The following is a 26,818-nucleotide window of genomic DNA, read 5'->3' on the forward strand; positions in this document are numbered from 1 at the left end:
GCAAATTCCTTTGAAATTGTCTCAGATTCCCTCTAAGTTTCAAGTTTATTTAATACTTGTTACCCCGCTACATCGGGAAAACCACCTGAGCGGCTTACAATATACTATAATAGGAGAAAGTACTAAATTGAGGGGCTTAGCTATGGGTGGGCCTGGGTGGGCACAGGCCCACTCATTCTTGGCTCAGGTCTACCCAGCGGTGGCATCTCACTCCCTTCTCTTCCCCTACTCCACTGGCCTGGTACCTGCTCCTCCCCAGTGTACCTCAGCAGTGTCCCTGGCAACTCATTTTCACTGCCTGAGCAGCACTGCAGGCTCTCTCTCCAACGTGTCCCACCAGTGAGGACACAGGAAGTGATGTCAGCAAGGACAGGACACTGTGGAGGGACAGCACTGCAGGCTTTCTCTGCAATGTGTCCCATCAATGAGGACACAGGAAGTGGTGTCTTTTTTTTATTTTTTTATTTTTATATTCTCAATACACAATGCTAATACAAAAAAATGAATGAAACATCATTCACAACTGACAGGTACACAAAACTGCATTGTCAAGGTTAACAAATACAAAACGTTTGTAGTGTACCATTCATTATGGTAAAACCCCCTAAGCACTCTGTATTGAGTTTTGTTTTACCCCTATCTTCCAGTCACACTCAACCCACCTCACAGACCTTATGTATCGTGTCACAACATACATCCCCATGCATCCTCATACTCTATATTCCCCCCTTCCCCCTCCCTAACCCAGCATATTTAAACAGGAAGCCCACAAATAAGCATATGTTAATCAGTTTGGGAGAACTGCAATAGGTCTGATTCTCATATTTGCCCACCTCTCTCATTTTTAGCTTCCACACCTCCCCCGATAACTTTTCCGAGGAAATCCAGAAGTGCAATATAGTTTTCCGCACCAGCAATAACGATACGTACAGGAATCGCCGTTGCAGGTGCCTAAGCCCCTGGCTCACCAATAATGACTATTCCTCCAATAATAGAGTTGCATAGTCCCATTCCAGGTTTCTGCGTAAGACAGCATTTAATATGAGAAATGCCTCATTCCAGATCACCAGAGCCGAACATTCCAAAAAGGAATGGAGGAGAGTTCCCCCTTCTTTGCCGCATTTACTACATCTATCTTCATTCCACAGCCCCATGGTGGCCCCTTTCGCTTTGGAGATATATGCTCTATGTAATATCTTATATTGTGTCTCTTGTAAATCTACTGCTTTGACCATTCTGTATAGTGTAGAAAAAGGTTTTCCAAAATCCATCCCCGTGTATCTGGTCCCAAGTTCCTCGTTCCAGTGATTCACCAATTTCTCCATACCCCCCATAGGCCCGTTCGTTGTCAGGACCTTATACCAAGTGGACAGACTATTGGCCTTACTGGGCATCTATAGTAAGATTTTGTCCATCGGGCCCCACGTCCACCTATCCCCATGTTGCCCCTTAATTGATGACCAATAGTGTCGGACCTGCAAATATTGTAACAAATTGCTGTTTGGGACCTCCCATTTCTCCTTCACTTGGTCAAAGGTAAAGAAATTCACCTATTCATCATCCAAAAGTTGGCCCAGTATCCTACACCCCCTATCTCCCCACTTAGAGAACACCGAATACCCCATACCTGCCGGTAATGCCGCATTGCCCATCATGCTAAGATACGGTGAGGCATCTGGGGAGCGCTGTTGTTGTTGTTGTCTCCTCCACCATATCCATGCTCTCTTTATTGGTCTCAAGAATTCTAATTGACTAGAGATCCGGGGATTCCCACTGCAGCCCAAATGAAGTAGATTAAGGAAAGTCCATGGGTGGCTCCAGTCCTCAAACCCCTCTCTGGGGAGAAATCGTGGGCAGCCTCCTACCCCCTCATAAATAAGTCGCATCATTGCCGCCGCATTATATTGTCGGAGGTCCGGTAGACCCAGACCTCCCGGGCTTTAGTTAAGGATAATTTTACATGTCCGATGCGTGCCCCTTTGCCCCGCCAGACAAATGTTCCAATAAGGGACCTAAACAAGCGCTCTTCCCTCCTGAGAACCCATATTGGGGCTACTTGAAATGGGTATATGATCTTTGGTAGTAACAGGAAGTGATGTCAGCAAGGACAGGACACACAGGCAGAGAAAAGTTGCTGCTGTGGTCACTAGGAATGCGTGCCTAAGTGGACCTGAGCCAAGAATTGGTGGGCCTGTGCTCTGAAAAATCGGCACGGAAATAGCGCATAATGCTAAGTGCCATATATGGAATTCCCTTGATAGAGGGGAAGAGACACAGAGATAGACACAGCAGCTAGGTGCTAGAAATAGCAGCTGTAAGGGCCCCCAGCCTAGCAGGGGTTACAAATACTTATTTCCTGCTTTTACAAGAGATCTTGAACAGAGCACTGTCAACCACAAAACGCATAGATTAAATAATGCACAGTTAAGACAGAAGATAAATTACAATATACATTGGCATAGGAGCATAAGCATGAATTAAAGAATCAAGAATACATTATCCAAATTAACAAATAGTGGTACAAAATGAATTGCTCAAGTATACAGCAAAATCCTCAAAAGTCTTATTTCATTTGACCATTATGGACCACTGAAGGCCCTCAAAGACCCATACAATGGATGGAATACATCAGGCAAGCTCTCAAGTAATACTGCACCAGGGGCATAGCCAGAAGCCCATTTTGGATTGGGAGTGGAATGGGAGGGGGACCACCCATTCTTCTCTGCTTCCCCCCCCCCCCCCCCGTTAAAAATGTTACTTTTGCTGGTAGGGATGCCCAAGCCCCTTAGCTGAAGAGCTCCATGGCCTGAACCTTCCCCAGACCATGCCAATGCCAGAATGCCTCATGATGCTCAGTTCATGCTCACGAACTAAACATGCCTGAGGAGTACCGGTGTCAGCAGCTGGAAAGCACACTGCCAACTTCCTCACACTGGAGAAGGATCAGACGACAGAGCATGGGCATCTCCGCCAACCATTTGGGGTATTTATTGCATTTGGAGGGGGTCCCTGTCACGCTTTCACAGCAGGAACTAGGTTTGTGAGCCCTTGGGCCACTGCCGAGGAGCGGTAGCGGCAGGCAAAACCACCCCACACCAGAGACAAGGCAGAACTCTGACAAACAGTTAGACTTCACCTGCACTTGACCACCGTTCCTCAGGAGTTGAGCCCCTGGGTGCAGGTGGCTGGCAGGACTTACAGGACAGGGCAGGACCTGGATCCCCACTAGGCTGAACCAGGACTGAGGGTCAGAGAGGAAAGGAACAAACAGGGACAGCAGGGCAAGAAATGGATAAGCTAAGGGACAGGACTGAAAGCTGCAAGCAGCCACTAAAACAGGGAACAAATACGGACAGAGAAAAGACAGGACTGGAAGCTGCAGAGCAGCCACTAAAGACACAAACAGACAAGGACTAGACACAAAACTATAACCCAGAGACAAGACTAGAAAACAAGCAACAACCTAATCTAAACTACACACAGACTAACTAAAAACAGACAAGAATCCCAGGCAAGAACCCAAACTAAGCAGAAGTGCAACAAGCACCAACGTACCAGGGCCTAAGGCGATGCAAAGGCAAAGCAGAGAGTTTCAAAATGGCTAATAAGCCCAGCAGCAGCTGAGGCTCACTGCAGCAATCACCAGGCAACTAAGGGTGCTGTGTAGGTTCAAACAAAACAAGCAAGTCTGGTGGCCCGGAAGATCCGGACCTGACTAGGCTGAAATCTGGAACGGGTGATAATAACCAGACAGTTCATTGCAGCCCCCAAGCCTGGCCCCTAGGTGGCGAGAAGGAGAGCCCGAAACATGGGTACAACCGTGACAGTCCCGAGCCTAAATTGGGGAGCCCAGGCCTCCAACCCCCCCCCCCCCCCCATGGCTACACTACTGCTCTGCACTATTAATAGCTACATTGTTGCAGCTGGATTTTTTTTTTTTAGAGATGGTGCCTTTATAAAAACACATACAGGGACTTCGTGCACATAGCACACTTTGATAGGATGAAATATTGCCATTAAAAATGAAAATATTTACCTGTCTTTTCCTTTATGTATGGGATATAATCTTGAGCTGTGGGAAAAATAAACAAATCAACATGAAATATAGAACATGATAATACATAGCTTAAAGCACATAACCCCAAAGTGGAAAACCACTGCAATCTCCGAGCTCCTTCCTTCCTAGTCACTTCATTAGGGGTTTGATGAACCACCCTGGACTTAGGCACCCTTTTACTAAAGTGTGTTAAACATTTAGGGGAGTAATTCTTTAAGAAGCCTTCTTTAAGGAGCCACCTAGATCAAGGTCGCAAGAACTTGTGTACATGCCATTTACCTGTGTATGTGAACACGTGTGTAAATTACCATTTTCCGGCTAAGCGCTATTCTCTAGGTGCATAGGTACATGCAGTGGTGTATATTTTGTAGTGGGTGTCCGCAAGGGCGGAGTTTGGATGAAATATGGATGGTGTGCATACTTACACTTGTAAATGATAAAATCTTATCATCTACACTTGATCTTTAATAACCTAGGTGCAAGCATTTATACCAGCGCTCAGTGGCGTTCCTAGGGTGGCTGACACCCGGGGTGGATCGCCGATGCGCCCCCCTCCCCGGGCGCAGCGCGACCCCCCTGGGTGCATTTTTACCTGCTGGGGGGGGGGGGGGTGCCGTGCACCTGTCTGCTTCGCTCGTTCCATGCTCCCTCTGCCCTGGAACAGGACCTGTTCCGGGGCAGAGGGAGCACGGAACGAGCGGAGCCAACAGGCGCGCGGCACCCCCCCAGCGGCATGCACCCGGGGTGGACCGCACCCACCGCCCCCCCTTGGTACGCCACTGCCGGCGCTATGAATGGTGTAAGTCATCATGTCTAATCTGTTGGATATGCCATCTTTCTGAACGATACGTCTTGAAGAAAACAGGACAACCATTTTTTATATTGTAGGTCCTAAAATGTGGAATGATCTACCAGCAAAGATTCGATCCTTGAGAGACCTAAGGGAATTTAAAACTGCACTAAAGACTTTCTCGTTTTATCAGACTTTCGGCTCTATGCTGATATAAAAAAATAAAAGATCTAGACTTTATATAAGGCTTCTTTTCAGATGATGTGGATGTTATTTGTCCTATTTTTTAATTTTTGCTTGGTTTTTATGTTTTATGTCTTTAGTTTTGTACTATGTTTTAAATTATGCGTATTGAACTGTAGACGTGGTGCGGAATAGACATTTTGAAAATAAATATATATTGTTATCAAACGTGGTTAAGCATGCCTAACTAGATATAAACAAACATGACCAAATCCACACATAAGTCCAGGGGCGTAGACAGACACCCAATTTTGGGTGGGCCTAGACCCAACATGGGTGTGCAGAAGAACTCTGTCCTGTCCCACAAGTGATTTAGTCTCTCCTTCTCTCGCCTGCATACCATATGATCTCTGAAATATCCCCCTCCCCTGCATACCTTTTAAGTAACAGATTTTCACCAGCAGCGAGCAGCAACTAATACACACTGCTCATGTTGGCCCCACAGCCTTCCCTCTGATGCAACTTCCTGTTTACACATAGGCAGGAATATTTCAGAGGGAAGGCTGTAGGGCCAGTGTGAACAGTATGTATCAGTCGCTGCTTGCTGCAGGTGAAGATCTGCTATTTATAAGGTATGCAGGAAGGACAGTTGTTGGGAGTTTTTGGCTGATGGGGCTTGGGGATCCCTGCCAGCCACATCACAGGTGTGCTGCTAGTGGGTGGGCCTGAGCCCAAAGTGGGTGGGCCTGAGCCCACCCGGGCCCACCCTTGGCTACACCACTGCACATAACAAATCAACTGTCACTAGCAAAAGTGCTTAAGACTATCTGTGTGGGATTTACTTGCTAATTGGAAAAAGCTTAAAAATGAATCTGGAAGCAGACAGGCAGACTCAAGCACACCTCTGTGCCTTGGCATGCAAAAATGCTTCCTTACCCAAAGGATCATAACAGTACACAGCTGCAGTAATATTTGTATCATTCAGATGTGGTTGCAGATGAAGTGTCTGGTTTACGACCACTGCAATGCCATTCTGGTACCAAATAGTGGTGCTGGGGAATGAAGATAAGGAGTCAGTCATAGTGTTGTAAAGCAGACCATGCAAACTATACACGCTTATAAGGAGATGAATCAATGATAGCAACGTCTGTGTTACAGAAAACACGTCATTGGAAAATTTCAGGATATTAATAAGTAGAGAGGTGTGGTAGCCTTGTTAGTCCACTCTTAAAGGTAATCAATAGAAATAAAACATGGAAAAGAAAATAAGATGATACCTTTTTTATTGGACATAACTTAATACATTTCTTGATTAGTTTTCGAAGGTTGCCCTTCAAAGAATCACCTCTGTGGTCCCCTTTATCTCACACCTAAACCCACCAGTCCTAAAGTGGAGCTTTCTTTGCCACAGTGCATCTCACAATGATGCTGTATATATTTTTCAGTCTGTCTGCTAAACTCCAACATTTAGACAAACATTAGCCAGAGCAAAAAATAAGCAAAACTTGGTATGAGATATTTCTGCTATTTTATTCTATTATGGGATTTATTTATTATTTATTTCGAAATTTAGACTGTCCTATCAACAAAGCCCAGAACAGGTTACAAAGAAACATACATAATCAAAGAACAGAAATCAAAAGTAAAAAGAAACAGGTTAAAACATAATCTATAAACAAGTAGTCAATCACAAATCATAAAATCCCAAAACAAATAAATGAATAATATTAAAAATCACATAGCCCTTAATTAAAAAGTAAAGTTTTAACAGCCTTCCTAAACCTCAATAAATCCTCAAAAGAAGGAAACATTCCTAGAAAAAAAATGTACAAGAAAATGCCTGTTCAAGGTGGAGAGCTCAAGCTGAGGAGAAGGCACAAAGTCTTTCCCCTTGAGAGCGCAAAGAACGATTAGGAACATAATTAGAAATCTTCTACAAAAAATATCCTGCAGCTAAGCCATGAAAATTCTTAAATGCAAGAACCAACAATTTGAACAGGCAACGTTTTCAGTAGTACAGTATTGTGGGTCTGATATTCAAAACAGTAGGAGAAGCTCCTGGCCAGTAAAAATCACACTGAGCACAACAGGAGGGATATTTAGCAGCACTTTACCCGGGCAGCGCCACTCAAAATCCTCTCTGACTGCCACAGCACTGTCCAGGGGTGCAGTCATCCTGGAAGTTATGTGGGTATCGGCAATTAGGGGTCCTTTTTACTAAGGTGCACTGAAAAATGGCCTGCGGTAGTGTATGTGTGTATTTTGGGCGAGCGCACATCCATTTTTCAACGTGCCTGCAAAAAAAAATGCCTTTTAAAAAACTTTTGTCAAAAATGGACATGCGGCAAAATCAAAATTGGCATGCATCCATTTTGGATCTGAGACCTTACCGCCAGTCATTGACCTAGTGGTAAAGTCTCACGCGGTAACCGGATGGTAATGACCTACGTGCGTCAAATGGCACTTGACGCGCGTCCGATACACGCATCTGAAAATAAATATTTTTCGGATGAAATTACCACAAGAGCCACATGGTAGCAGAGCAGTAACTCCATTTTGATGCGCGTTGGGCATGCGTAGACACATACGCGGCTTAGTAAAAGGGCCACTTAGTGCTGCTGTCCACATAGCTGATCGGGAAGTAGAACTGAGTAAATAACAGGTCCTTTCCTGCCCTGAATATCAGTCATACCCACATAACTGCCTGGTTATTCAGTGCTGGTTTCTGGATATAACTTAGCTGACCATTGTTTGCTGAATATTGAATTATCCTTTGGAACAGCCATTGAGCCTGCATGGGACACATTCCGTTTTCAATACTAGTGAATTAAACCATCCAAATGACATGCCAATCTCTGTGCTACTTACACGCCTTTCGGTACTATGGCAGATATGTTTGCTGCTTGTATTTGTTCCTTGTTGGCTAAAACATCCCTAAAGGATGAACACAGCTCGGTGGCTTCTGTGTGGTTGATCTTCGTATTAAATGCAGGAAATGCTGTGTATATATTTGTGTTCATCACTACAAAAGAGTGGAAGCAGACATTCATAAAGGTATGTTAAAATATTACTCTGTACATTTCACAAAACATCTGTTGTTCTTGGTAACATTTTAAGTCACTTAAATATGTAGTCTATCTATGGACCTGATCTTCAAAGTGAATTAAGGGGGCAGGAGAGCCTCCTGCCCACTTAACTGGTGCTCAGAGGGCCAGCAGCTGATATTCAGTGGCACGTAACCAGGCAGTACTGCTGAATATTGGCTCTAGCCAGTCCTGAAACTGGCAAGAGAGGGGAGTTATGGGGCATAGTCAGGGAGGAGCCGGCAGTTATGTGGGTGCCAGCAGTATTCAGTGGGCAGATAAGACCACACAATAAACAGTCCTAACTATGCCCATTTAGCTATGCAGGTGCCAGAACATGTATTACTTCTGGGTATCAGTTCTCCGACTTCCCTGGCAAGACCTGATCCTCCCTCCCGCCCCTCCCAAAAACCATACAAGTATCCACAAGCCCTCTAGATAGGGCATGACCTTCCCAACCACAGTCTCCTCCCCCGAGCCTACCTCAAGTTTCGTGGTGATCAGTGTAGAAGTGAACCCCACTCGCTCCTGCCCCTACCAATTTCAGTGACAAAATGGCTTCCGCAATCTCTATCAGTAGTCTAGTAGAACTAGACAGTAGTTCTATGAGACTACCACTAGAGGTTGCAGCAGCCATATTGATGCCAAAACTGCTAGGGGCAGGAGCAAGTTAGTTTGCTCCTGCTCTCTTCACACCTACAGAACTTAAGGTAGGTCTGAAGGAGCCTACCACTACTTGGGGTGCCAGGAGGGGGATCGGGATGTGTTGGGGCTTTTTACCGTGGGGGCGGGAGGGGGGGTAAAAGCCAAGACTGTACATGGTGGGGGCCTCTATTGCATGTGTGTGTGTGTGTGGGGGGGGGGGGGAGTCGGAAAGGAGATCCGGGGGTTAGGTGACCCGATTTCCCCTTATGTGGGTCCCGGATGAATATCGGTTGGGAGTCAGGACCCGCATAAGTGTGTTATGCGGGTCCTGAATAATAATAGCCAGAATCCACATAATGCTCTGTGGCCAGCACATGTCCGGTAACAGCCCGTATTCAATGCTGATGCCCAGACATGACCCAGCAGTGAATAATCAGGGCAGATTTAGCCAGTGACCGTCAGTGTTTTAAAAGAAATTGCTGACCACCACCGACTGAATATTGACTGGTATATCATTATCTATCTATCTCTCTTTCTTTCACCAACAGTATTATATAATATTGCTTAAAGAGCCAGAGATACAAGAAAAACATACACTCATTCCTGAAGCAGAAGACATCAGAGAAACCATCCAAAGCTTTAACTGACAAGATTCCAATATTTCTATTGCCACACTTGGGATCACTTGTATACCGGGGGAGGAGGTTCTTCCCTTCTTTCACCCAGCCAGTCCTGGAACAGCAACAACAAAAAACCTGGTAAATTATTCTCTCATGTATAATATGGAATTAGAAAATGAGCTGAACAAGAACAGAATCTTGACCTGCCACAGGTCAGCAAGAACTGAAATTGTCAACTGCACCATGTCATGTACCTGAGAGGAGGAAACATGAAGGCAGTTAATGGCCAGTATGTCAACAGTCATCAGAAAACTGAATGTTCCATCACTTTTTATAATTAGAATATTTTAAGGGCCAGTGTTCAACATGCTGGGGATGAGGGAAAAAATTTGTGTTGAGGCGAGGGGACTCAAAGCCCACCAGAAGGTTGTACAGCTTTGGCCAGGCTTGGGGCCCCTGTGGCAGGGGGGCCCAGGGCAGTTGTCCTAGTTGCACTCCCTCTGTGCCTAAAGCTGGACCTGCTAAGTTATCTGTCACTGCATCTGTCTCACTTTCTGTCATATGATTGGGAACCTGAAACTGAAGGGCTGTGATTATTAAGTATTTTGGACCCCTTTCTCTTCTCCCATCTCCTTGGTAAAGATCAGACTTTTATTTGCCTGTAAACTCCTCAAGATGATGCTAGACCTGTCAGTTGGAATTTCTTGTGTCTCCCAGCTACATTACACTAGCTAAGATTACTGTATTCTTATCAAGGTATCTCTAGACAGAAGTATTTTGCATGGCAACAGCAGGGCTAGCAAGGCATGATGGGGACAAGCCAAGGTGACATTTCTGCACATCACACCCACCACTACATTACAGGCCCCTGTCTCTCCACCTTGGCGGCCCCGGAGACTTGAAAACTACAGACATACAGAGGTTTAAAGTTGAAATAAAAATCACTTTATTTATGTGCAGGGAAATGGATGACTCATTCCCTTCACAGGTCAGGAGAAAATAAACACAACAGTCAGTGTTTTTCTTTATAAAGTTCTCTCCCATGGCCTGTTCTGGCAAGTCCATGGTGAGCACTAATCTGTCTCTCTAAAGATAGCATCAACAGCTTATCTTTGGACTAGAGTCCCAGAATTAAAGTTCTGTCTTTCAGTATTAAGCACAGTTGAGCCCAGGCTTGGCCCTTAGTTCCAAAGATACAGTTTCAGAAGGGTTCCAAGATAAACTTGACCTACCTGAGTAGAGCTTCTGCAGCTTACATTTTGCAGTGGAGGCATAAGGTGAAGGGTTTCTCTTCTCTCCTCTGGGTCTCCCTGTTCTGTTCCAGCCTAGAGTTTTTAACCTCCAACCTGCCCCTGCCCTCTGATTAGGAAGGTTAGCTCAACCTGCCTTAAGGTGCCTCAGTTCTAGCATTAGTGAGGAAGTGTTCTTAAGGAAGCCTGTCTTTGTACCACTCGCTCCCTCACAGGGAGTAAAGTTGATTCTCTACAGGATTGGCCAGAATCTCAGTATAACCTCTGAATTTACAGTCCTGCAATGCATATGCCATATTACTACTACTACTATTTAACATTTCTAAAGCGCTACTAGGGTTACGCAGCGCTGTACAGTTTAACATAGAAGGACAGTCCCTGCTCAAAGAGCTTACAATCTAAAGGACAAGTGTACAGTCAATCAAGAAGGGGCAGTCTAGATTTCCTGAAAGGTATAAAGGTTAGGTGCTGAAGACAACATTGAAGAGGTGGGCTTTGAGCAAGGATTTGAAGATGGGTAGGGAGGGGGCTTGGCGTAAGGGCTCAGGAAGTTTATTCCAGGCATAGGATGAGGTGAGGCAGAATAGGCGGAGCCTGGAGTTGGCGGTGGTGGAGAAGGGTACTGAGAGGAGGGATTTGTCCTGTGAGCGGAGGTTTTGGGCGGGAACGTAAGGTAAGATGAGTGTAGAGAGGTAGTGAGGGGCTGCAGACTGAGTGCATTTTTAGGTAAGAAGGAGAAGCTTGAACTGTATGCGGTATTTGATCGGAAGCCAGTGAAGTGACCTGAGGAGAGGGGTGATATAAGTATATCGGTTCAGGCGGAATATAAGACGTGCAGCAGAGTTCTGAACTGATTGAAGGGGGGATAGATGGTTAAGTGGGAGGCCAGTGAGGAGTAGGTTGCAGTAGTCAAGGCGAGAGGTAATGAGAGCATGGATGAGAGTAAGGGTGGTGTGCTCAGAGAGGAAAGGGCGAATTTTGCTGATGTTAAAGAGGAAGAAGCGACAGGTCTTAGCTGTCTGTTGGATGTGCACAGAGAAGGAGAGGGAGGAGTCGAAGATGACTTCGAGGTTGCGGGCGGATGAGACGGGGAGGATGAAGGTGTTATCAACTGAGATTGAGAGCGGTGGAAGAGGAGAAGTGGGTTTTGGTGGAAAGACAATAAGCTCGGTCTTGGCCATGTTCAGTTTCAGGTGGCGGTTGGACATCCATGCAGCAATGTCGGATAAGCAGACCGATACTTTGGCCTGGGTCTCCGCGGTGATGTCTGGTGTGGAGAGATACAGCTGGGTGTCATCAGCATAAAGATGATACTGGAAACCATGAGATGAGATCAGAGAGCCCAGGGAAGAGGTGTAGATTGAAAAAAGAAGGGGTCCAAGGACAGATCCCTGGGGAACTCCAACAGAGAGTGGGATGGGGGTGGAGGAAGATCCATGAGAGTGTATTCTGAAGGTGCGGTGGGAGAGATAGGAAGAGAACCAGGAGAGGACGGAGCCCTGGAACCCAAATGAGGACAGTGTGGCAAGAAGTAAATCATGATTGACAGTGTCAAAAGCGGCGGATAGATCGAGGAGGATGAGGATGGAGTAGTAGCCTCTGGATTTGGCAAGGAACAGGTCATTACAGACCTTAGAGAGTGCTGTTTCTGTCGAGTGTAGCGGGCGAAAACCAGATTGAAGCGGATCGAGGATGGCCTGAGAGGAGAGAAAATCAAGGCAGCGGCTGCGAACGGCGCGCTCAAGTATTTTGGAGAGGAAGGGTAGGAGGGAAATGGGGCGGTAGTTGGAGGGACAGGTAGGGTCAAGTGATGGTTTTTTGAGGAGAGGTGTGACTATGGCGTGCTTGAAGGTGTCAGGGACGGTTGCAGAGGAGAGAGAGAGGTTGAGGACATGACAGATGGAAGGGGTGACAGTATGAGAGATGGTGTTAAGTAAGTTGGTGGGGATGGGATCAGAGGAACAAGTGGTGCATTTCGAGGAGGAAAGAAGGCGGGCGGTTTCCTCCTCGGTGATATCAGGAAAGGAGGAGAAAGAGGCCAGGGTTGGTTGGTTGAGGGGGAGGGTTGAAGGGTGAAGAGGAGGAGGTGGCTTGGTAGTGAACTCAAGGTTGATTTTTTGCACTTTGTCGCTGAAGTAGTCAGCCAATGATTGAGGAGAGAGTGAGGGGGAGGTGGGAGCGGAGGGTACTTTGAGGAGGGAGTTAAGGGTGGCGAAGAGACGACGAGGGTTGGAGCTGAGAGAGTTGGTCAATTGGGTGTAGTAGTCCTGTTTGGCAAGGAATAGGGAGGACTGGAAGGAGGATAGCATGAATTTGTAATGAAGGAAATCTGAATAGGTGCGAGTTTTCCTCCAGAGGTGTTCAGCAGATCGGGCGCAGGAGCGAAGGTGACAGATGCAAGAGGTCAACCAGGGCTGGGGATTAGTACGCCTCCCCAACCACAGAGCTACTAGGGTTATGCAGCGCTGTACAGTTTAACAAAGAAGGACAGTCCCTGCTCAAAGGAGCTTACAATCTAAAGGATGAAATGTCAAGTTGAGGCAGTCTAGATTTCCTGAAAAGAGGTATGGTGGTTAGGTGATGAAGGCGACATTGAATAGGTGGGCTTTGAGCAAGAATTTGAAGATGGGCAGGGAGGGGGCTAGGACCTTTCCCCTTATAGCTCGACATACAAAATATATTCAAATTGCAATGTCACCTCAGGAATAATACACACTCCTTCCACTGCAAAATAACATAAAACACTGCAAAAAGACACCCAGAACCTACACAGGAAACTTATGACATCATAATAGCCCTAATTGAGGACTCAAACAGCAAAGCCATTTATGAAATGATAACATTGTAAATATTACATCAGACCCTAGAGCACCAAGACAACTCTATTGGGAGACTAGAATGAGCTGGACTGTTCAGATCCCTATGCAGGAACTACATGCTAGCAGAATCCTTCACCTCACTCACACATGCAGAACTCGGACTGACCCTTACCAAATACAGTATAACAATACAAATTAGAAACAAACATGTGGACAAAAACTGTAAAGTGTCCCATATTCTCAGACAAGCAAAGATACTGTTACATTTCCTGATCCTTTACCTGCATGTCTCATAGCCAGCATTGAAAGCATTGGTGAGCTGAGCTTCGGTTGCAAATGTTGAATTCAGGCCTTCACAAACTTTATCCCCATCTTCCAGCATCAGGGAGTACTTTTCTGCGATAGTGACTTGAAAAATTCCTTTCACCGCTGAGAAAAAATGTGTTTATGTGCAATGAACTTGTGGAAATGCAGATTGCGAATCAAATAAAAAATAATTACTATTATTAGAAGCTTGCATACAGGGGGTCTTTTACTAAAGCTTAGCTCGAGTTAGCTATTAGATTGTAAGCTCTTTGAGCAGGGATTGTCCCTCTATGTTAAATTGTACAGCGCTGCGTAACCCTAGTAGCGCTTTAGAAATGTTAAGTAGTAGTAGTATCTGCAACAGAGCCCATAGGAATAAAATGGGCCCTGCTGCAGAAAACTCGAGCTAAGCTTTAGTAAAAGACCGCCACAGTGACACAATCCTACGGTTTGTGCCAGCCAAATGCATCGGATTTGTGCGGATTTGAGCTGGGCGGTATCGTTTTTCAGCGATAATGGAAACCGAAGGTGCCCAGCTCAAAAACAAACAAATCCAAGGCATTGGGTCGTGGGAGGGGCCAGGATTCGTAGTGCACTGGTCCCCCTCACATGCCAGGATACCAACCGGGCACCCTAAGGGGCACTTGTAACAATTAAAAAAATAAAGTTAACTACCTCTGAAGTCCATAGCTCCCTTCCCTTGGGTGCTGAGCCCCCCAAATCTCCCCCAAAACCCACTCCCCACAACTCTACACCATTACCATAGCACTTATGGCTGAAGGGGGGGCACCTAGATGTGGGTACAGTGGGTTTTGGGGGCGGTTTGGAGGGCTCCCATTTACCATCACAAGTGTAACAGGTAGGGGGGGTGGGCCTGTGTCCACCTGGCTGAAGTCCACTGCACCCACTAACAACTGCTCCAGGGACCTGCATACTGCTGTGATGGAGCTGGGTATGACATTTGAGGCTGGCATACAGGCTGGAAAAAAAAAGTTTTTAAAGTTGTTTTTTTTTTGTGGGATGGGGTTAGTGACCACTGGGGGAGTCAGAGGAGGTCATCCCTGATTCCCTCCGGTGGTCATCTGGTCATTTAGGGCACTTTTTTGGGACTTGTTCGTGAAAAAAAAGGGTCCAAAAAAGTGACCCACATTCGCGCTAAAAACGGCTTTCTTTTTTTGATTATCGGCCGAGGACGCCCATCTCTCCTCGGCCGATAAACACGCCCCAGTCCCACCTTCACCATGCCTCCGACAAGCCCCCGTCAACTTTGGCCGTTTCCGCGACAGATTGCAGTTAAAGACGCCCAAAATCGGCTTTCGATTATACTGATTTGGGCACCCACGGGAGAAAGATGCCCATCTCCCGATTTGGGTCGAAATATGGGCGTCTTTCTCTTTCGAAAATAAGGCGGATAGGGATCCTTTTACTAAGCTGTTGCAAAAAGTGGCCTTAGCAAGCCTTACACGGGTCTTTCCCATGCACTAAGGCCATTTTTACTGCAGCCATAAAATAGCCAATTTTCTATTTTTTGGATTAATGGCATTCACTGCTGTTGCCATTAACATGTGGCCATTTAAAAAAATTACCATGTGAGCACTTACTGTCACTCATTTTGTAGATGTCATGGGGTTATGCAGTATTTCTGTGATAACTAGTTAGCATGAGCTGACAGTTTAGTGCAGGAATGCCCACTCCCTGCCTCCCAACATGCTCCCTCAGAAAAATATATATTTTTAGCGTGCAGTTAGTGCTTTCAGACTTGGCACTTACTGCAGGATTCCTGATCGTATCCCATGGAATACCATTTTAAGCTGTGTTAGGCGTGTGTTAGCGCGTATTGCAGCTTAGTAAAAGGGCCCCCTAGGTTGGAGCAGTTTTTGAGGATAAACCATCTGCATTGTATCCTTTTGATAATTAGCAGCAAACTTCCTGCTTAAACTGGCCACTTACCTTCCACCTGGTAATACACGGGTGGCCAAGCAAGAGCAAAATAGCGCATGAACATTTGAAGGTGACATGTATACAGGCTCTTTAATTTTCCCCATAGGAACGCCTCTTTTATTTATTTATTTATAACATTATAGTTTGTCTACACCTAGGCAAAGTACAATAATAACAATCATAAAACACAGAAACAGACATAAAACACCCACATAACTGCAAAAAAACATGTTGCTGTACCCCCAAAATCAGTACTGACCATACGTCTTAATCAAATGGAAAGGCAAGAAGAAAGAAATGTGTCTTCACATACTATATAAAACAGAATGATGAGTGAGGTGATTATTTGCAGATGACACAAAACTATTCAAAGTTGTCAAAACGCATGCAGGTTGTGAAAAAGTGCAGGAAGACTTTAGGAAACTAGAAGACTGGGCATCCAAATGGCAGATGAAATTTAATGTAGACAAATGCAAAATGAGGCACATTAGGAAGAATAATCCAAATCATATATACCTGATGCAAGGGTCCACTGTAGGAGTCAGCACTCAAGAAAATGATCTAGGTGTCACTGTAAACAATACGCTGAAGTGTTCTGCCCACTGTGCGGTGGCAGCCAAAAAAGCAAACAGAATGCTAGGAATTATTAGGAAAGGGATGCAAAATAAGACCAAGAATATTATAATACTTCTGTATCACTCCATGGTGTGATTTCACCTTGAGTATTGTGTTTAATTCTGGCGCTGTATCTCAAAAAAAATATAGCGTAATTAGAAAAGGTTCAAAGAACAGCAACCAAAATGATAAAGGGGATGGAATGGAACACCTCCCATATGAGGAAAGGCTAAAGAAGTTAGGGCTCTTCAGCTTGGAAAAGAGATGGCTGAGGGGGGAATATGACTGAGGTCTATAAAATCCTTAGTGGTGTAGAACGGGCAAAAGTGAATCAATTTTTCACTCTTTCAAAAACTACAAAGAGCAGGGGACACTCAATGATATTACATGGCTTAAAATTGGCTTTTAAAACAAATAGAAGGAAATATTTTTTCACTCTAAGAATAGTTAAGCTCTGGAACTCGCTGCTGGAAGATCAGTGGTGTACCAAGGGCAGGGCGGTGGGGGCAGTCCGCTCTGGGTGCACGCTGCAAGGGGGTGCAGGGAACAGCCGTATGGCTGTCGGCTCTGCCGGTTCCCTGCTCCCTCTGATGTTACTTCCTGTTCTGGGGGAAGGGAACCGACTGAGCCGACAGCCGCACAACTGCTCCCTGCACCCCCAGGAGGTGATGCACCGGGAACGGGGGTGATGCAATGGGGGGTGTGCAGTGGCAATCTGCCCTGGTTGGCAGCTGACCTAGGAACACCACTGCAGAGGATGTGGTAACAGCGGTTAGCGTATCTGGGTTTTAAAAAGGTTTGGACAAGTTCCTGGAGGAAAAGTCCATAGTCTGTTATTGAGATGGACATAGGGGAAGCCACTGCTTGCCCCGGGATTGGTAACATGGAATGTTGCTACTATTTGGGATTCTGCCAGGTAGTTGTGATCTGGATTAGCCACTGTTGGAAGCAGGATACTGGGCTAGATGGACCACTGGTCTGACACAATATGGTTATTCTTACTTTTTTTAATATATGTAGCTGGAAAAAGGAAGACTGAATGGACCTGGCTAAACAACTGCACACTTTTAGACAGGCAGAAGGAGGCAATTTTAAGCCAAGCCCTAAAGTTTAGCACAAGGGTAAAGCAGAAAAGTGCAAGAAAAATGCAAGTCAGTTTGTTGCACGCCTTTGAAGAAAAAGCTGCAAATTAAGAAGCAAAATTTCCCTGCAACTTAAGGAAGGAAACAGATTCCCCAGAAAAAAAAAATAGGGCAAACAGGAACATGTAAAAAAAGCACCATTTAAGAACTGAGCAAAAGTCCCACAGTATTCTGCACACGAGCTTTTTCTGTGTAATTATTTTTCCTGTCTGGAGTCCAGGCTGTCAGCTGGCTCAATTCATCCAGCCCCTGTTATGACTCCCACCTGTAGTCTGGCTTTTCATAAGAAAATCAGGACCACAAGCCCCAGTACACAGCACAGCAAAATCAGGGCCAAATCAGCTTGTCCCAAAATGGAGTCAGTTGGCAGACTTCTCTGACGTTGCAGGATATTACATGTATGGTTAAAAGATGTGCAAGCATCCTGACTGGTTGGTATTTTGCAGGCTGTTGCCTTTAGCCCTACACCCCCCCCTTTTGTGAAATGTTTTTTCTTGCTTCCTCAGTCATGAATAGAATATGATGTTTTAATCATTCGCCATTACTCACCATTGTGTTTGTAGCAGAATACTCTTTCTGCTTCAATGTGCTTTTTTACAATCCCTGTTGAATTCTGTGCACAAGCTGCATCATCCACAGCACGGACCATGACAAGTTGCTTTTCCTGGATCCATCCCCACCTAATAGAAAAGAAGACGGGTTAATCTATACACATGCCAGTGGCACAGGATAAACCAACCACAAAACTGGTTAAAGGACTACAGCAAGGCAGTAGGGTCATTTCATTTATTACAATTTTAAAAGGTCAAAGGGGGGCCAGGAGCCAGCTCTGTGGGTGCCAGTGAGTACTGAGCACCCTCAATATCTTGCAAATTCCTTCACTGTGTCCAGGGAGAAGTCATTTGTAATCCCCTGGAGTCTATAAAGTTAGGGCCTATATTTCTAACTAGTGTATACATTTGGGTGTGCAAATTAAGAACATAAGAATAGCCCTACTGGGTCAGACCAGTGGTTCATTTAGCCCAGTATCCTGCTTCCAACAGTGGACAATCCAGGTCACAAGTACCTGGCAAAAACCCAATTAATAGCAGCATTCCAGAATCTCAAAGAGTGATAAGATTCTGGAATCCCAAAGAGTAGCAAGGTTTCGGAATCCCAAAGAGTAGCAACATTCCGCAATCCCAAAGATTAGCGACATTCCATGCTACCAGTCCCAGGGCAAGCAGTGGCTTCCCCATGTCCAGTTATTGAACAGTGCCAGTTGCGCATCTAACTTAGAGGCAGATACACAAATGTCCCATCTGTGTTTCCAAATCGGTAAAAATTTACCGATTTAGAAACAGAAAGAAAATCACATGCAAATGAGCTGCTCGTTGCTTTTGTGACCCAGCTCATTTGCATGTGATATGGGGGAAGCAAGTCGGTGAGCTGAGCATGCGCAGAACAGTCAATCGCTATGCGTGGCTGCTCTGCGCATGCTACAGACGGTTCTCATACACGCAGACAAGCTGCGTGTATGATAGCAGTAGATTTATCCTTTTTTTTTTTTTTTTTGGCAAACACAAAAGCACTTTTGTTCAGATGGGCATACCTGTGTTGCAGCTCCCTGCCTCCTGATGCTGGGAAAAAATGGGAAAAACCTCTCTGCTGCTCTTGGCTCTTCCAATCAGCAGCATCAGGGCTTGGTTCCACCCCCAGCTGTTCCTGCTGCTTCCTTCTATTGGCTGGCTGACATCCTAGAACGCCCATCTCCCTGAACACGGACTCTCATTGGCTGGCTGCTGTCCCAACTCCTCCTCTCTGCAGGACTTCCCTGATGACATCACTTTAGAGCTGTGAACTGATTGGATCCGAACTTCCTGGTGTCCCCCTCCAGTAGTGAGTAGGCGGGACATCCTAGGCTGATGCTATCCAATTGGTTTAGCCCCTCTCTGTGGAGGGGGACACCAGGAAGTTCGGATCCAATCAGTTCACAGCTCTAAAGTGATGTCATCGGGGAAACCCTAGTTGGGACAGAAGCCAGTCAATAAGAGTCCATCTTCAGGGAGATGGGCATTCTACGATGTCAGCCAGCCAATAGAAGGAAGCAGCAGGAACAGCTGGGGGTGAAACCAAGCCTGTTTCCCACAGACGCTGTTTCTTTGATGGACCCTTGTCTTCCTTGTATTTTTGGTAAGTCACCATTACTTTTATGCTTTACATTTCAGTACTGACCCCCCCCCCCCCACCCCCACAATTTCTTGCCAGTAAAATGTAATTTGAAAAAGAAATATATGGCACGGCTTTCATACACGCAAAGAAGCTGCGTGTAAGCTGTTTTACTATTTCTTTTTGTGTGCTCCATTTTCCCTGTCTTGTTTCTCCCCTTCTCCTATTTGCAATAATGAAGAACCGGCAGGTCCACACCTCCTGTTAAAATTTCCACGGTAAAGGTAGGGACTGATTTTGTGCATGGGGTCGGAAATGGTAGTGCATCACTTCGCATTCACATTATAATAAAAATTAGCTCATTTGCATTCCATTTTCGTTAGCTGCTACCGTGACAGAAAAATGGCTCAGAGAACCCTTTTGTGCATGTCCGGGTTTACTACTTGCGCGCTAAACTGGCTAGAACCAGTTTAAAAACCACGCTGCTGGCTAGTTAAGTTTAGTGCATCTGGCCTTTAATCATTAAATTAGGCACCAATTGGCATTCAGTACCTCTAGAGCCCTTAAGTGGTGTTAATTGGTGCTAATTGGCACTAATTTGTATTTACGTGCATAACTGCACGTAGATGCTATTCTATAAACATAGTACCTAACTACTGTAGCGGGCAACTACAAAGGGAATGTGCTCATGGGCAGGTCAGGGGTGTGTCTTGCAGTCACACACTTAAGTTACAGAATACTATCATTTACACACGTAACTACGAACTTTAGGCTCCAACATTTACACCAACCTTTGGCATGGTATATGTGTTCACGCATAAAGTTAGGTGCACACATGCTAACTTATGCCCTATTCTATAATGGCACTTTCCTATGCAATTGCTGTTACAGAATTGGCACTTAGCGCCCATATTTTTGGTGCCTGTTTGGCGTCCTTTGTAGAATCTACCCCATTGGCACCCACAATCATTTCGAAATACTGGCACCTATTATGAAAAAGTAAGCTCTGTCCAACTGTTTTATTTAGGGGGTGTTGTACTAAAGGTTAGCGCATGTTAACTGCCGCAGGATCCATTTTATTCCTATGGGACCTGCTGCAGATAACATGCTCTAATCCAGGGGTGTCCAATCTTGGCCCTTCCAGGTCAGGTTTTCAGGGTTTCCCCAATGAATATGAATAAACATATTGAACCAACTAATTATATATACTTTAAACAAATCACATATCTTCTTTTTTACTTCAGTATTTATTAAATATCATATCTTCATTCAAACCCCTCAAATCTCACATATCGCTTCGTTTGACTATTAAACCAATTATCCTCTAAACTAAATTATATATATCCCAGAATCTAATTAGTCCCAGATAGTCCACAGTAAGTGTCATACCACAGGCAGTCCACTTAGTCCTTCTTGTTTATATCCCAGGTATATAATTCACTAATCAGTCAGTAGAAATTCAAACGATGAAAAATCAACGTTCAGAGATAACAAAATCGTTAGGAAACGAGAGATGGAGAAGCAGATATTCCACTGTAATCTCGATCTTAAACACCATCAGATGTGAAATCTTTGCAGCTCTCAGCTTGACATGGAGATCATTCGGGGTTTGAGTAGCTCCTTTCATCCGTCATCATCCAATCATCAAACGGGTCTCGCTCTGGGTTGACGGGCGATGGCCTCCGTCGCCCTCGGCCGATCGAAAGGGAGTCGGGTTCAGATCCCCGAACCCGGAGCGGAATATCTGCTTCTCCATCTCTCATTTCATAACGATTTTGTTATCTCTGAAAGTTGATTTTTCATCGTTTGAATTTCTACTGACTGATTAGTGAATTATATACTTGGGATATAAACAAGAAGGACTAAGTGGACTGCCTGTGGTATGACACTTATTGTGGACTATCTGGGACTAATTAGATTCTGGGATATATATAATTTAGTTTAGAGGATATTTGGTTTAATAGTCAAACGAAGCGGTATGTGAGATTTGATGGGTTTGAATGAATTTACTCTACCATCTATGTACTTTCGCCCTCTGCACTCGACAGAAACAGCACTCTCTAAAGTTTGCAACGACCTGCTCCTGGCCAAATCCAGAGGTCACTACTCCATCCTCATCCTCCTCGATCTTTCCGCCGCATTTGACACTGTCAACCATGATTTACTTCTTGCCATGCTGTCCTCTTTTGGGTTCCAAGGCCCTGTCCTCTCCTGGTTCTCCTCTTATCTCTCCCACCGCACCTTCAGGGTACACTCCCATGGATCTTCCTCCACTCCCATCCCACTATCTGTTGGAGTTCCCCAGGGATCTGTCCTTGGACCCCTTCTCTTCTCAATCTACACCTCTTCCCTGGGCTCGCTGATCTCGTCTCATGGTTTTCAGTATCATCTTTATGCTGATGACACCCAGCTATACCTCTCCACACCTGACATCACCGTGGAGACCCAGGCCAAGGTATCGGCCTGTTTATCCGACATTGCGGCATGGATGTCCAACCGCCACCTGAAGCTGAACATGTCCAAGACCGAGCTCCTCGTCTTTCCTCCTAAACCCACTTCTCCTCTTCCTCCACTCTCTATCTCTGTTGATAACACCCTTATCCTCCCTGTCCCATCTGCCCGCAACCTCGGAGTCATTTTCGACTCCTCCCTCTCCTTCTCTGCGCATATCCAACAGACTGCCAAGACCTGTCGCTTCTTCCTCTTCAACATCAGCAAAATTCGCCCTTTCCTCTCTGAGCACACCACCAGAACTCTCGTCCACGCTCTCATTACCTCTCGCCTTGATTACTGCAACTTACTCCTCACCGGCCTCCCACTCAGCCATCTATCCCCCCTTCATTCAGTTCAGAACACTGCTGCACGTCTTATATTCCGCCAAAACCGATATACTCATATCACCCCTCTCCTCAAATCACTTCACTGGCTTCCGATCAGTTATCGCATACAATTCAAGCTCCTCCTCCTTACCTACAAATGCACTCAGTCTGCGGCTCCTCACTACCTCTCCACCCTCATCTCCCCCTATGTTCCCGCCCGTAACCTCCGCTCACAGGACAAAGCCCTTCTCTCAGTACCCTTCTCCACCACTGCCAACTCCAGACTCCGCCCATTCTGCCTTGCCTCACCCCATGCCTGGAACAATCTTCCTTTACCCATACGCCATGCCCCCTCCCTACCCATCTTCAAATCTCTGCTTAAAACTCACCTCTTCAATGCTGCCTTCGGCGCCTAACCACTCGAGATATATAAAATACCCCAATCTATCCACCCTATCAGACTAACTGTTCACTCGTCCTCTAGATTGTTCACTTGTCTTTAGATTGTTTTCTTGTCTTTTAGATTGTAAGCTCTTTGAGCAGGGACTGTCCTTCTATGTTTAAATTGTACAGCGCTGCGTAACCCTAGTAGCGCTTTAGAAATGCTAGTTAGTAGTAGTAGTAGTAGTAGTACTTAATGCAATACCACTTTGTATTCCTCATACCGGAATTGGTGATCGCCACTGCGGCATACTGTAAGCCACATTGAGCCTGCAAAAAGTGGGAAAATGTGGGATACAAATGCAATAAATAAATAAAGATATGATATTTAATAAATACTGAAGTAAAAAAGGGGTCTGTGCTGGGTCCGTTGCTTTTTAATGTATTTTAATGTATTTATAAATGACCTAGAGATGGGAATAACTAGTGAGGTAATTAAATTCGCCGATGACACAAAATTATTCAGGGTCGTCAAGTCGCAGGAGGAATGTGAACGATTACAGGAGGACCTTGCGAGACTGGGAGAATGGGCGTGCAAGTGGCAGATGAAGTTCAATGTTGACAAGTGCAAAGTGATGCATGTGGGTAAGAGGAACCCGAATTATAGCTACGTCTTGCAAGGTTCCGCGTTAGGAGTTACGGATCAAGAAAGGGATCTGGGTGTCGTCGTCGATGATACGCTGAAACCTTCTGCTCAGTGTGCTGCTGCGGCTAGGAAAGCGAATAGAATGTTGGGTGTTATTAAGAAGGGTATGGAGTCCAGGTGTGCGGATGTTATAATGCCGTTGTATCGCTCCATGGTGCGACCGCACCTGGAGTATTGTGTTCAGTACTGGTCTCCGTATCTCAAAAAAGATATAGTAGAATTGGAAAAGGTACAGCGAAGGGCGACGAAAATGATAGTGGGGATGGGACGACTTTCCTATGAAGAGAGGCTGAGAAGGCTAGGGCTTTTCAGCTTGGAGAAGAGACGGCTGAGGGGAGATATGATAGAAGTGTATAAAATAATGAGTGGAATGGATCGGGTGGATGTGAAGCGACTGTTCACGCTATCCAAAAATACTAGGACTAGAGGGTATGAGTTGAAGCTACAGTGTGGTAAATTTAAAACGAATCGGAGAAAATTTTTCTTCACCCAACGTGTAATTAGACTCTGGAATTCATTGCCGGAGAACGTGGTACGGGCGGTTAGCTTGACGGAGTTTAAAAAGGGGTTAGATAGATTCCTAAAGGACAAGTCCATAGACCGCTATTAAATGGACTGGAAAAATTCCTCATTTTTAGGTATAACTTGTCTGGAATGTTTTTACGTTTGGGGAGCGTGCCAGGTGCCCTTGACCTGGATTGGCCACTGTCGGTGACAGGATGCTGGGCTAGATGGACCTTTGGTCTTTCCCAGTATGGCACTACTTATGTACTTATGTACTTATATATAATTAGTTGGTTCAATATGTTCATGATATGGTATGACAAATTATAGCTTATTGTAACCCTTGTATGAATAATAGACAATTAATATGAATGAGATCTATTTGCATACCATGGAAGCAGTGCATGAAAATAGATCTCATGCATATTCATAGGGGAAATCCTGAAAACCCGACTGGATTGTGGCCCTCGAGGACCAATGTTGGACAATTCTGCTCTAGTCTTTAGTAAAAGATCCCTTTAGTCATCTTTTCTGCTTTCCTGCCTACACCCAGCTCCCTCGACCATGCTCCTTATGGGACTGACAAGGCAGCCATTCTATTAATTTTGCTTCTGAGCTGGACTGAAAGAAACAACCTGTATGAAACCAGGTTTAAATAAAACAGATAACTCCTCCTGATCTTACTTGCAGGTTTGGAACTTTTTAGCTAAAGCAGTTTCCAGTTGGTCTTCAGTTGCCAGAGTTGCATTGTAACAGCCACACGTCTCCTGGGCGTTTGCGTAGCTTACATTAACGTCAGTCACCTGGAAGACCCCAGATACAACTAGGGAAGAAAGGAAGGAATAACACAGATTTAGTGATTACGCTTTCAGCAGGAAAACCTTCAAGCTGCAAGAGATTAACTCAAAATAGTCAGGAGAAAGTAAATTTTACAGAAACATTTTGAATGCATACCACAAACCAGTTAAATACTCAGGTACAATCAGAGATTACGATGCTGGCATTACTGCCACATCTTCTTTTCCTCTCTCCCATCAGCTGTTTTGCTTTGAAGTTCCATCCCTTATTTTAAGCAGACAGAGCCATTGCAAGGTGCTTAGGCCCCTAGGTAAACCTTCATCCCCCTTCCTGAGATTCTGATAAACTCTATAATTATAATCGTTGCCACAGAATGTGGTAAATGCGATTAGCTTATCAGAGTTTTAAAAAGGTTTGGACGGCTTCCTAAAGGAAAAGTCCATAGACCATTATTAAATTGGACTTGGGGAAAATCCACTATTTCTGGGATATGTAGCATAAAATGTTTTGTACTTTTTTGGGATCTTGCCAGGTATTTGTGACATGGATTGGCCACTGTTGGAAACAGGATGTTGGCTTGATGGACCTTTGGTCTTTCCCAGTATGGCAATACTTATGTACTTATGACCATCCCAACACTACCAGTCCCAGAATCATCCAGTAAAAAAGCATAATTGGACATCATACTTCGAAATATTAATTTTGTTTTCCACATATATAAGGCCCAATATTCAGAAAATGTGCAACTCCTAAATTTATACCGCCTTCTGGACCAGGCAAATCAAAGCGATTTACAAACGACAAGGAAATGATGGGAAGGAACTCCAATGCTTCAGCTAGACAGAAAGAAAGGGAATGACAGCACAACACAGAATAGAAAACATCAGAATGTAGATTAAAGACATACATAAAGGCTGCTGCAATAGGAAAGAGAGAGAGAGAGAGATAGAGACAGCAGCAGCACAACAAACAGGCTCAAGTCAACAATTTCACGCATAATACAGGCAACGATTCTGAGACCGTGTTTTTAAGAACCTTGAATAGTTTTGTATCATCTACAAATTTAATCACCTCACTCGTCATTCCAATTTCCATATCATCTATAAATATGCTTATAAATATGTTAATATCAGTCCCAGTACTGATCCCTGTGGCACTCTACTCTCTTCCATTGCGAGAAATTATCATTTAACCTTACCCTCTGTTTTCTGTTCAATAACCAATTCCTAATCCCATAACTCTTTCATTTTCTCAAGAGACTCTCAAGAGGAACTTTACCAAAATCTAGATACACTACATCAACCAGCTCACTTTTATCCACATGTTTATTCATGCCTTAAAAGAAATGAAGCAAATTGGTGAGGCAAGACTTCCTTTGCCTGAACCCATGCTGATTCTGTCCCATTAAACCATATTTGCCTATGTGTTCTGTAATTTTATTCTTTATAATAATTTCCACTAAGTTGTCCAGCACCGACGTCAGGCTTACTGGTCTGTAATTTCCCGGATCCTCCCTAGAACCCTTAAAAAAAAAACCAGAGTCACATTGGCCACCCTCCAATCTTCAGGTACTACAGACAATTTTAACAACAGGTTACATATTACTAACAGCAGATCAGCAATTTCATGCTTGAGTTCTTTCAGTACCCTGGGATGCATGCCATCTGGTCCACTTGAGTAAAAAGGTGGAATTTCAAGGCTGCCTAACATCTGTTTGCCCTCTTAAAGGCACATAGGTTGGCAGCTATTCCTTCACATCTTTAAGCGGACGGACTCAGAAGAGATATTTTGTTGCAGTTTGTTTACCTCAGTGGCCCGCCGTGGATGCCCAGTCTCCTAAGGAGGCAATTTCCCCCTGAATACCCCACATCTAGTGCTTAACCCCCTCCCCCCATACAATTCTCTAGTCACCCAGTGAAAGAAATTGATTATATTTGTTGGTGGAGGTGTACTTTGTACTTATGAAGGCCTAGACCAAGCAGTTTCAGTACTGCTAAAGATCTAATATCTA

The 26,818-nt window shown here is 44.9% G+C and overlaps 1 protein-coding gene across 1 annotated transcript in view; it reads right to left on the minus strand.

The window, feature by feature from the left end:
* Positions 1-26,818, minus strand: part of LOC115467952 (aggrecan core protein-like) — a 43,461-nt gene that overhangs the window by 11,677 nt on the left and 4,966 nt on the right. Inside the window, exons 2-8 of the mRNA XM_030199457.1 lie at positions 24,694-24,832; positions 18,001-18,131; positions 13,729-13,876; positions 9,354-9,490; positions 7,899-8,052; positions 5,967-6,082; positions 4,037-4,072 (exon numbers count right to left, since the gene is read on the minus strand). Coding sequence (XP_030055317.1) covers positions 4,037-4,072; positions 5,967-6,082; positions 7,899-8,052; positions 9,354-9,490; positions 13,729-13,876; positions 18,001-18,131; positions 24,694-24,832 — 861 coding nt within the window. The remainder of the gene's footprint in view (positions 1-4,036; positions 4,073-5,966; positions 6,083-7,898; positions 8,053-9,353; positions 9,491-13,728; positions 13,877-18,000; positions 18,132-24,693; positions 24,833-26,818) is intronic.

This window comes from Microcaecilia unicolor, chromosome 4 (assembly GCF_901765095.1).
Source record: "Microcaecilia unicolor chromosome 4, aMicUni1.1, whole genome shotgun sequence".
NCBI lineage: Eukaryota > Metazoa > Chordata > Amphibia > Gymnophiona > Siphonopidae > Microcaecilia > Microcaecilia unicolor.